Source organism: Pseudochaenichthys georgianus, chromosome 24 (assembly GCF_902827115.2).
Source record: "Pseudochaenichthys georgianus chromosome 24, fPseGeo1.2, whole genome shotgun sequence".
Classification (NCBI taxonomy): domain Eukaryota; kingdom Metazoa; phylum Chordata; class Actinopteri; order Perciformes; family Channichthyidae; genus Pseudochaenichthys; species Pseudochaenichthys georgianus.
The window spans coordinates 13500961-13513458 of record NC_047526.1 but is presented as its reverse complement, the minus strand read 5'-3'; the positions used below and the strand labels follow the sequence as shown (position 1 = coordinate 13513458).

Below are 12498 nucleotides of genomic sequence, written 5' to 3'. Positions count from 1 at the left end.
GTAGGCTACAAAAAATGTAGCCAAGGTACTCTCACGCAGCGAGAAGATGAAAAGGCACCGGCTGATGTAGCCGGTGTCACGTGGGTCACAGGTGACTTTGTTGTTATTGGTACTCGAGCTGCGCATGCGCGCGATGGACATATCCAGTGCTAAAGCACCGCCTCTGGCGGTCAGTAGGGACGAAATAGAACTGGGTGTTGTAGAACTTAGTCTGTTTGCAGCTCTGCAGTTGTGTTTGCTGAATACTGTAGCATGTAATCACTTATTTGTTATGGTTTTCACAGGCTACTATAATGAAAAAACATCAATATTTTAGATCAAATAAAGTATATAGTTTGCTTTATGCAGTATATTTCTTGTAATATTGTTGGGGTGTTTTTACACAGTACATTGAAGTAAATCAACTTATACATTAAGATAAGATGGATCTTTATTAATCCCGTGGGGAAATTCTGTAGTTCAAACAGCAACAGGGTGAGAGTGAAAAACAGGACAGCACAGATTCACACAGATTAATAAAATCAAAAATAAGATTAGCGATAAAAATAATAATAATGAGAAACTATGAAATAAGAAATGAATAAAACTAAAATGTAATTATCATATCATATATTATAATGTATTGTATTATTAAGTAATATCATACATTAACCCCATTATAGCAGATGCCACATTGAATGGATGAACACATGTATGCATCAATAATTACAACAGAGTATTTCTAAATACAAGTTGTAAAAATACTTATATGTATTTAATATTAACCCTTTGGAGTCGACCGTCACGCCGGCGTGATCAGATCACATGACCTGTTCAAGTCGGTGCCGCATAAAAACAACAGTCCGGACAACATTGCCCTGTGTTTCTGTCGAAAGTACTGGCTTGAAACTATATCCCAGTCTTTGTTTCATGCAAAAAGACCCAGTAAACACGGAGATACGGTGATATAAAGTTAATACATTTCAAAAGTATGAAAAATGGAAGCACATATTTGAATATCTTCGCCGTATTTGATCATTTTACGAAACGGAAAATACTGGAAACTGTAGATCCTGCTCAACAGGATGTATATGTGTATTTCTGTTGAAAGTACTGGCTTGAAACTATATGCCAGTCTTTGTTTCATGCAAAAAGACCCAATAAACACGGACATACGATGATATAAAGTTAATACAGATATATTTCAGAAGTATGAATAATGGAAGCACATATTTTAATATCTTCGCCGTATTTTATCATTTTACGAAACGGAAAATACTGGAAACTGTAGATTCTGCTCAACAGGATGTATTTACCAGGGAGGGGGTGAGGTAATCAGGTAAACGGAGTGATACGAAACGAGACGAAAAGAGACGAAGAGAGACGGCGGGAAATGGAGAGACGAAGATATACGAAGAGAGGCGGCGGGAGACGAAGAGAGGCGGCGGGAGACGAAGAGAGGCGGCGGGAGACGAAGAGAGTCGGCGGGAGACTGCGATTGAAGTAAAGTGACAGACAAACATTGAGAATTTAGATATAGTTAGATAGATTTAGAGTTTTGAAGATTCAACTATGATGAAGAGAACTCTGAACGTGAGTCAAGCTTTAAGCTTGTTTTTTGACATGGAGGAGGAGGAACCTGTGATGTTGCCCTCTGTGTCGTAGTTGACAGAAACCGCTTTGAAGCGTGGTACAGATAAAGACAGAAAAAACTGATTTTTGTACATAATGTGTATATATATATATTTGTATTATATTTATAATAACACTTTTGCCTTATCAGAATGAAATCCCATGCTACCTCAATCAAACTTTCACATTATCATAGTGACATCCCATGTATATATTTCCAGCTTTTAAATGGTTTCGTTGTGTATGTTTGTGTTACCTATATGAAAAATAATATCATTTTCAAAATTTGTTTTTACGTTTTTTTTGTGATTTTGGGTCCAAAATGTTCATATAGTAGAAGATCACTGCTCTAAACAAAGTCAAAAATCCTACATCCAAACGAAATAAATACAATTAATTATGATGAATACGTTAAGTCTTGTTCATTGTTTTTCACTTTTATTAAATGTTTTCGGTGGAAATGGTGGACTATCGGACATTCAAAATGCAGCATATTTTCACTCTTACACGCATATATTCTCCTTTTACATACATACATACATTTTCACTTTTACACACATATTCTCCTTTTACATACATACATTTTCACTCTTACACACACGTATTCTCCTTTTACATACATACATTTTCACTCTTACACACATATATTCTCCTTTTACATACATTTTCACTCTCACACGTATATATTTACACATTCATACATTTTGCCCTCATATTATCATATTTCAATGCACACATTCATATATTGTCACTCACACATTCATGCATTTTGTTCTCATATTCATATAATTTAATTCTCATATTTATACATTTTGCTCTCATGCGAAATCTACTAAAACAAAGTATGTCATGGTGGTTAGCTGTTAAACACAAAAGTGTATCTTTAAGGGCTGTAAATATAATAAGCCTGTTGTCAATTTTAGACACAGGCTTATTACTATTATTATTATTATTATTTTCTGGACTCAATGTGTGTCTTGGCCGTTTTCTTTGTTCCAAGCAAACGAGTGCTTTTTGTTTTGAAATCACTTTCGCGAGTTTCGGTTTCCGCAGCAGATAGGCCTACAGTATGGTGTCTGTTATGTCAGTTATTTTAAATAAAACGTTGAAAACTGAACTTGAAAATTGTTTCCTCTTTTTATTTTATTTATCATTTTCGGGACGGGGAGACGTGGGGAGACGTGTGTGATTAAAAATTAATTTGCAGAAATGTAAAGTAATCTAACTAAGTTCTATTCATATTCTTGACGGGAAGAGCCGTGTAAATGGGTGGCCATATATGCATTTGAAAAGCAATATAAATCACACAGTTATTATACAATAGGCTATAAAAGCACCATCGATTACCATTACCTTTATCCAATTCAAACTTTGGACGGGAAAAAAGGAAGGTGTACATGGTTGGGCTGTACTGTAGGCCTACTGTATACACATACAAAGGCCATTCAAGCTAGAGTTCTTCTGGAAATGTTCACATCAGGCCAGAGTCCTGCATCGGGTGACCCGCAAAAAAGGTGATTCGCGGGTGGTATTTTTTCAAACGCTTTTTTCCGGGTTCGGTTCTGGGTAAAACAAAGATGATGCGGGTCGGGTCGCGGGTATTGCATAATAAATATATTAAAATAATAATAATTTAGTTTAATGTTTAAATCCTCAGACTTCTCCCCCGCGGGACCGTGCATAATCATAACCTCTGCATCGCATCAATCTGCTGCTGTGCGCACCACATTCGAAATGGCTGAGGTGAAGCTCTCTAGTGGAGAATACAGCATTTTCAATAACTCTTCCTCAAGAGCGAAATCCAACGTCTGGGAGGCTTTTGGTGTCATCCTAGATGGAGAAAATAACCAACATCCCACGCTTTTTGAGACGAATATGCAACTGCATGTGTTAATAATTGCACGTTTTCACTACTCATATATAGGCTAGGCTATGCGGGTTCGGGTCGGGTTGCGGATCTTGTGCCGACGGGTCGGGTTGCGGAACTAATTGGCAATATGTGCGGGTAGCGGGGCGGGTTCGGTATTGCACGTCGCGGGGCGGGAGCGGGTCTTGAAAATCAGACCCGTGCAGGACTCTGCATCAGGCACCTTCAAGTTAAACAATACAGTAAACAATTAACAGAGTAGGCCTAAATTATGTGGATTAAACCACATTTATTTCGTTAAAAATAAACAAAATATGATTTTGTTTGAATGATTAAATGTCATCAGGCACCTTCAAGTTAAACAATCAGGTGCACACTTTAATGTGCCGCCGCCTCCGGACTCGGCTTGACTCGGTTTAAAGAATGCACAAATGTGTTTAATCGTTTATGTCAGATATGTACCAAGTAGCCTAAATACATTTGTTCTTGCTCAAGATTAGATTCAACTTTATTGTTATTGCACATATTGCAGGTACTGAGACAACGAAATGCAGTTTGGCTTCTAACCAGGTGCAACAAGCAGCGAAAAGTAATGTGCACAATACTACAGTAAACAATTAACACAGTAAATTATGTGGATTAAACCACATTTATTTCGTTAAAAAGAAACGAAATATGATTTTGTTTGAATGATTAAATGTAGGGTGAATTGCGCTAATGTGGGACATTTTTGCATTTCAGACTTCGGGAATATATTGCGATATGAAGCAGATACAATAAATTAAACATTATTTTGTTAAATAAAAACATGGTGATGTTTAGTAAATGATTACATGTCTCTTATTTAGCATAGAATATGATCCTATCCGTGACATATGGATCTTAACAAATATCCTATATCAGATACCTGTAGATCAGCTGTTTATTTCACATGAGTTCCAGTGTGGCAGCTTTTCACGGCTCCCCCTGGTGGATCCATGATCCATTGCAGCTGGTTTCATTATAATTAAATGTATTTATCAAGGGGGCGTTTCAAGTCCTGCGGGGGGGTTTTCCTTTTCAGCAGGGGCCCACCCCGTGCCGATCACAGACCCGCACGGGTAGGCGTCTGAAATGAAGCGCTACATCTGTACTGGAAGCAATTCCATCAACAGCTAGGTGTAATCACAAAAAACATGGTGCAAGCCTCGAGGTAAATCTGAAAATGTCAGCACAGACGTGTGTGTACATAGTGTGCCTACCTCGTCTGACAGCTGTGAGTAGTGAGTCTCAGCTGTGGCGAGGATGAGGACGGGGCTGAAGGAGGGCACATCATGCAGCAGGGTGAGGAAGGTGCTCTTCACAGTGTCACTCACTGTCTCCCACCACTCTGAGATGTGCGGCATGAAGACCACGCTGGGCACGCTCCGCCGGGCCTCCCGGAAAACCTGCAATGCACACACACATATGTCAAACACACGGTGAGCCTGATGCAGCAACATTCTCTTGAATATTTCTGAAATGTTATTTCATTTTTTGGACTGCGTGTGTTTCTGGACTGTGTAATCAAAAAGGTTCTTTTCTTATTTTGACAAGAATTTTCTTGACTACATTTTTATCAGCAAAAAGAAGAAAACGTTTGTGAGTGCCAGAAATAAATGGGTTAAAAATAGACAGAGAATAATTATAGAGAGGAACAAAAATATAAAGTAAATGTGTAAATATATCGCATCCTGCAATAAGCCAATTGTAGCTTCAATCTAACCCAATTAAAAAAAGTTATGATTATTCCTAAAAGCCAGTAAGTTGCTTACTCCTTTCAGATTCCAACCACCTGTGCAGCAGATGGTCTTGGGTGGATTTGTGTGTGTGGATATGTGTGGGTGTGTGTGTGTGTGTGTGTGTGTGTGTGTGTGTGTGTGTGGTGTGTGTGTGTGTGTGTGTGTGTGTGTGTGTGTGTGTGTGTGTGTGTGTGTGTGTGTGTGTGTGTGTGTGTGTGTGTGTGTGTGTGTGTGTGTGTGTGTGTGTGTGTGTGTGTGTGTGTGTGTGTGTGTGTGTGTGTGTGTGTGTGTGTGTGTGTGTGTGTGTGTGTGTGTGTGTGTGTGTGTGTGTGTGTGTGTGTGTGTGTGTGTGTGTGTGTGTGTGTGTGTGTGTGTGTGTGTGTTCGTTACCTGAGCACAGGACTCCTCTGGCGTCTTACAACTGACGGAGTAGAGCGTGGGCAAATCCAGGCGGTGCACCGGCAGTTTGTCTAGGTGGTGCAGCAAGGCGGGGGCCAGGTGGGAGCTCTGTCCTGAGCCCGAGGCCCCGGCCAGCATCAGACGAGGCCGGTATGCTGTGGGCTGTTGGAGGGCGGAGCTAGAAGCAGAAGAGAGTTCAAGTTTTGATCACTGGGCAGCAGTCATACTGTCATTCAAACGACATTGGCACAGTATTGCTTCAGTTCAATCAGAAGTTGACATTGCAGTGGAAATCTACACTTGACACTAACTGCAAAACCCTGAAACCCTTCAATTGAAATGCCTATTTATTGTAAATGGCATTCGAACACCGTTGCAGTTAAACCACTGGAATGTTCTAATATTGTCAACATATGCTGAATATGTAGACAATATTAGAACATTCCAGATAGCTTCACATATTGTGTAATGTCAGTTTGAAAGATTTTAAGGGCAAAATAGAGTTTTTCTGACGAAAATAAGAGCACAATAACGATCTTAAGAACAACATTAAACTCATCAAGTCTGAGTAAAAGCAACCCTGTATCCGAATGAAGCACCACTGTGGCACATGTGTTAAAATAACTAATTCTCTTATATAGTAACAGGCCTACAGGCATTACACGGTTAAGTTTAGGAACCATCCAATAAAGCCTTTGAATATCTAAATACATTGCAATGAGGGTTTTTCTTTACACATCACTGCAGTAAAAAGTGAATCCTTAGGTACTGGAGGAATTGTCTCCTCTGATCTCTTCACTTTAAAGCTCTTCTCTTATCTTGCTTGTTTTCCTCCAAAGCCGAGGATTTTGTACAGGTGCCGACTGTGAAGCCTAGCTTAGTCGTCTTATATGCAGTCCCCATTTTTGATGATTATATAGGTAATAATATGTTACATCTTAGTCAAGAGGTTTCCTTTTACTAAGTATACCTCCGAGAAAAACTATTATTCCCCAACTACCCTATAAAATAACCTCACTACAGGCAAAACGTCCCCGTTTGAAAATAAATACATGTTCCGTGTCTGTTTAAATTAAAATGTATAACATTTAATCACTTTCAATCTCATATAGTGCTATATTAAAATACATTTTTTAAACGTTTTATTTCCAAGTGTTTATGTTCTATAAATACACAAAATATATTTGTTTTCTATGGACTCACAAGGAGAAGTGGAGGAAGGGTGTGTGCGTTGCAGAAGAGGAGAGCTGAGTCTGTGGGGATGCAGCAGGCTGGACTTCATAGATGGAAGCGGAGCGTTGCTCATTGTCATCGTCGCTGTAGTCCTCTTCGAGCAGATGATTGTCACCGCCTAGAACAAAGAGATTATTCAGCCATGGCTCTTGCAACTCACTTGGCCTCTTCGCAACAGCGCCAATGCATTTAAAAGTTTGTATCTGCAAAGTCTAATCCTCAGAGCGGCCCTATCACTGACATTAATGTGGGCACTTCACGGAAAAAGTGAGAGCAGGCTTATTAGGCAAAATGTAATGGGCGTTCTAAGGGGAAACGGCCATATGGAAAACTCGTGTCATTATTGGGTGCGACTCCCGTAAACAACCTCCTGCTGGTCAAGTGCTGCATTGTGGGTAATCTGCTGTAAAAACTTCTGCTTACTGACTTGGGATTTGAGTTACTGCAAGCAGGGATGACTGGTTATGCAAACTCTGTGCTATCACCTCTGCAACCTCAGGGGGATGGTGTCATTGGTGTGTTAGGGTGACACAAAAGCACTTTAATAGGATAGGGAAATAGAAACAAATAATAAAATACTACTTAAGTGCCAATACTAAAATGTGTGAAAAAAGGTTGGTGAAGAATAAGAGAGCAGTGCCAGCAGTAGGGGAGTGAAACCAATCAAAGTGTGGGCTCCTACCGTGTGTGTTGTCCCCGTCAGTACACTGAGCGTGGGGGAAGACTCGGAGCAGGGCCTTCAGCACCAAGGAGAAAGAGCTGGCCAGCAGGGGCCTGAGGGTGGGGGACAGGGCTCGGCCGGGGGGGGCCAGTGCCCTCTGGGAGGCGGGGACGATTGTCCTGATGGCCTTGCTGAAGTCGCAGGCCCCCAGGACGATGGAGGTGACATCCAGGCTCAGTTTGACGCTGCTGCCGTAGATCTGGGGGTAGCGGCGGCGCAACGCAGCCAAGGCTGCCTCTGTGCAAAGTGCTTTGATGTCTGCGCCGCAGTAGCCTGGATACAGGTGAGATATACACTGGTTATTTGTTTGCTTTGATTATAGCTTTATTAAGGTTGTTTTAAAATGGCAGAAGAACAGGAAGGTTACATCAAGACACATTTTTAAAGACGCTGTGAACTGATTTTTAACAGCAAAGAGAGGATACAGTTCTATGGACAGACTTCTCTCTTACCGACGCATCTTTCTGCAATTTCATCGATGAACGGCTTAGACAATTTGGGATTCCATTCCCGTGTGTGGATCTCCAAGATGTGCTTTCTGGCCTTGGGGTGTACAAAGGAAAAACAAACAAAGAAAACAGAGTCAGTAAATGAGGGAGGTCAAGTCCTGCAAAGCTGAATAAGAAAACATGTCAAAAACAACAATGGAAACTGTCCCAGTGGCTGCCGATACTAACACCGAAAAAAATTGTAATTTAATTGGTGTTTTGCATTAGACAGGATCAACTAAACAAGCGTGACAATTACACCGGGAAATCAAATCATAAATATGGTCATTACAATTTCAGCATAACGCGCCTTTCATTTCTTCGGCTCCACAGGAATCCCCTTTGATGAGCAGGCATTCAGAACAAAGGGGTCTTTTTCTCCAATCAAGGGCAACAGTTTATCATCTTTCATCATATCTGCCTTTCTTTACCAAAGACACAACTGAGCCAGATTTCTTGCCGGTTTCTTATCTCTATAAAAAAACAAAACAGGAGGGAGCTGTTCTTGAATGTGTCAAGAAGATTGGTATTTGTACAAGAGAACGTTTTTTAATCAGCACACTACAGGTGAGCTTAACCAGCAATGGCCTGCAGATTAGGCTTTGATTACCAACCACCCTACTGTGTGGTGCGAGGCGACACATTAGACAGACTCTATGGAGTAGAGTCACCTTCATCGAGTTGTTTATTTGCATCAATGTCACTTTACACACGTTTTGTGAGCAGCAGGGAGAAAATACATGTTTCCCCAAGCACAGGAATAAAGTCATCAGACCTGCATAACAATATTATTTTCTAATGAGCATCTGCTTTGCCGCTTGCTTGTTGGATCAAAAGACCCGACACCGAGGAAAATACACAGTAGGAGAGACTCTCAATAGCCCGGGGGCGGCATGTACTAATTCTTTCTGTCGCAGAACTTTTATGAGAGAAACACCAATTACCTCTGCATTATACTGAGTCTCCAGCTGTGCGTTCCAGCATTGTATGTGCAGTAAGTGCTCCCTATAGACTCAATTGAATTCCGTTATCTCACAGTTAGCCATGATATACTGGAGTCTGTGGCGCAACTACAACTTAGCAGGACTCCACAATGCGATCATTTAGTGGCATTTTGCAACCACTTAGAGGCAGAAGTACATTTTGACTAGGTGCAGTGTTTCTAATGGGTGCAGCGGCATGGCTATTCTGGGCCCTGCGAAATACAGATAAGCAATAATGAAGGGGATTACCGTATTTCTTTAACAACAACTAAAACACAGCCACTTTTATAACTGGATTTTAGCGGTATTAAATGTCTGTAGGCTACATCTCAAAAAGTAGAAGAATAACAATGAATTTATTTTAAAACAGATGTAAAAAGAAAGCTTGATCAAATAAACTAAATCAGAATGTAAAACTGGCCTGCTCAAACGGTCCCAGTGTCGAATGGCCACACAGAGGTTACATTTAAAAAAACATTTTTAGGGCAGGAATCTAATCTGATGTCTACTAATCTCCCTGTTTACTTGCTCTGTAAAGTAATGCATTTGTTGATTTATTATTTGGTACGTCCAAAAACGCTTTTCATGAATATAAAACAGCACATTGTTTATTTAGTTTTATAAAGAAAGCTTTATCACTAATAAAGATACGATTGTGTGATGCATTCAATGTAACATTTCAGTAGGGAGTTCTTTATGGAAAGAGGTTTTCTGGAGCCCTGCTTAGGTCAAACTGCCCTGGCTCATGTTGCACTGAAAAACACATCTTCCGTGCAGGGAAAACAAGTTTTTCAAACATGCTGTTTACGATATTGACGTTTCACTCTCTCACCTTCTTGTCGGGCAGGTTGAACAGAAACTCCCGGTCAAAGCGCCCAGGCCTCCTGAGTGCCGGGTCGATAGAGTCAAGTCTGTTTGTAGCACCGATGACAACTATCTCCCCGCGACTGTCCAAGCCGTCCATCAAGGCCAAGAGTGTGGACACAATAGAACTGGACGGAAGGAATGAACGTGTGGATATTTAGACCCCAAATACTTTACCCAGATGATATTAACAAGACTCGTGAGCCAGTACGGAGCAAATAAACAAGACATTATTCCTGCAAGTAGAACACGGACCTGAGCTATCAAACATGCATAATTAACAAACCGCAGGGGGTGAAAATATCAACCGTTTTATTTCTGTCTTGGCTACAGCTCTATCGTGCATGTATTACCCAGCAGGGCAGAAAAAGGAGAGCAGCACGTTTCATGTTGGGAGTAAACTTTTTTTCCAAATGATATTTCAGTTACAAATAGTCCTTTCCTCACAGGGATACATTGCATAATAGGATACTTCCTCCCCTGCAGTTCATATTGAAACGGTGTTTCTCAGTGGTTGAATTCTTGTGATTTTCCGATATTCTATTGCTATGGATACTCAGCGCCAAATAAACTAATTGAACTGAGGTGTCACTGAAGAACTCAAATCCATTTCCAGCCAAATCATTTAAAATTCAGAGCTGCAGTCCGAGTAGTTTTGAACAGTTTAGAGCAGTTAAAGAAAACCTGCACCACCTATTGGCTAGTCAAGTTACAGCAAGATTAGAACTGCAGATGCAGTTTCAGCACTTTCATGTATGTGGGGGTACAAATAGGGTTTCTTTTTCAATCAGCCTTACCTGTGTATCTGGTCTTGCCTGCTAGAGCGAACAGGAGCCAAACCATCAATCTCGTCAAAAAAGATGATGGATGGCCTCATCAGGTAAGCCTAATCAAAAGCACACACAGGAAAGGGTCAAATCACACAGAAACAAATGATATTAAGCTCATTGAAAACATATGTTAAAGCTGTCTGGGTTCAGTAAAGACAAAATAAGTGACAAAGTAGTGTGATCATTTTAAGTTAAAATGGGGTGCATATGGCTGCTCTCCCAATCAGAGGGTCAGTGGGTCCCTGCAGTCATTATGTCGAACAATCCTTGGTCAAGGTACCTAACCCTAGATTGCTCCTATAGGCATGTGGACGGTATTGAAGTGTCAAGCTAAATAACATATAACGATAACAACTGCTGAACTGAAAATAGTTCTTCAGCAGCCATCAGTTTGTTTTTTTTACATTGTGAAGTCAATTCAGGTCAAGTGACTGAAGCTATGGTTACAAGGATACTTCCCCTTAGCAGTGTGCTGGCTAGGTGTCTCAGTAATATTCAATAATCAGTTGCTCTTCATCATAGCATAGAAAATAGACTTTAAAAATGTCACAAAGTGTGTGAGGTTACTCACCTGGTCGAAGAGCAGGCGTAGCTGGCGTTCTGATTCCCCGACCCACTTGCTGAGGCAGTCGGCTCCTTTCCTCATGAAGAAGGAAACCTTCTTGTCTCCCTGGCTACACTCATTGGCAAGCGCCCGTGCTACCAGAGTCTTTCCCGTCCCGGGAGGCCCGTAGAACAAACACCCTCTGAAAGGGGACAGGAGAGGAAATGGAAACTGTGTTTTAGTGGATAAACAAAACATAAAAATGTCGACCTCAAAACCAAATAAAAGTGACATTCTTCGAATAAACACATCTTGGTTTCTCTCACCTGGGGGGCTGAATCTTAAACTTCTCAAAGACCTCAGGATAAAGCAGTGGGAACACAACCATCTCTTTAAGTGACTTGATGTGGTTACTGAGACCTCCCACATGGTCAAATTTCACCTGAGAAAAAAACACAGATTTGTAATCTATGATATACATTCAAACAGTAATTGACTCAAAAAATTACAAGTCTACTTTGTATCTTTGTGATGACTTAAACGGTGCCGCTGTACAGATTTGTATTGTTAGCATTTCTACTTACTGAGCTATCAAGATTCATGGGATCCACGTCAGCCAAGCTGGCACCCACTTTCACCCGATCACGTAGCACCCCACTGGACAGATCTTCTCCAGTCAGGTTCATGGGCAAACATCTGTTGGAAATAAGTGTTTGACATTTATGTTAACATTTTAGATCTCAATTATGCTAAAGGTCATGTTGGATCAAAAGAGAGGAAGATGAATGGGAAATAATACAATGTAGAACAAAGAAAGCAGCACCTGTTCCTGGCCCGGGTCATGCTTTTGCCTTTTCTCCGCTCGAACCGCTCTTCATCAGAAGACGAGGTGGTGTCACTGCTGTGAATGGCGTGTTTCTTGACTCTGGAGAAGTGTGACAATCTAGATTTAGTATAACACCATTGCACAGTCATGTTTCTGAAGGTGTAAAACATTTGTTTAATAACCACAGGATGTATTATCCAAAGGCTGCTTAGGATTCAAACATATGTAACACATTTAGCATGAGATTTCACTGCTATTTGTGTCAAACTTTCCACTAACCTTATATGGCTTCTTCTTGCTGGGGATCTGAGGGTGTCAAAAAGTGAGGGGTTGCTCTGTTTTCTGTTCACCGGCTCTGAGAAAGCAAACGTA

General features: G+C 40.8%; 1 protein-coding gene across 3 annotated transcripts in view; it reads right to left on the bottom strand.

Moving 5' to 3' along the window:
• Positions 1–12498, bottom strand: part of atad2b (ATPase family AAA domain containing 2B) — a 105831-nt gene that overhangs the window by 88383 nt on the left and 4950 nt on the right. For all 3 annotated transcript variants that reach the window (XM_034075909.2, XM_034075911.2, XM_034075912.2), the window contains 12 exons: positions 12406–12481; positions 12124–12225; positions 11885–11996; positions 11627–11742; positions 11328–11502; positions 10724–10812; positions 9895–10054; positions 8044–8134; positions 7553–7864; positions 6841–6988; positions 5629–5815; positions 4720–4905 (listed from right to left, as the gene is read on the bottom strand). In XM_034075909.2, the coding sequence (XP_033931800.1) occupies positions 4720–4905; positions 5629–5815; positions 6841–6988; positions 7553–7864; positions 8044–8134; positions 9895–10054; positions 10724–10812; positions 11328–11502; positions 11627–11742; positions 11885–11996; positions 12124–12225; positions 12406–12481 (1754 nt within the window). The remainder of the gene's footprint in view (positions 1–4719; positions 4906–5628; positions 5816–6840; positions 6989–7552; positions 7865–8043; positions 8135–9894; positions 10055–10723; positions 10813–11327; positions 11503–11626; positions 11743–11884; positions 11997–12123; positions 12226–12405; positions 12482–12498) is intronic.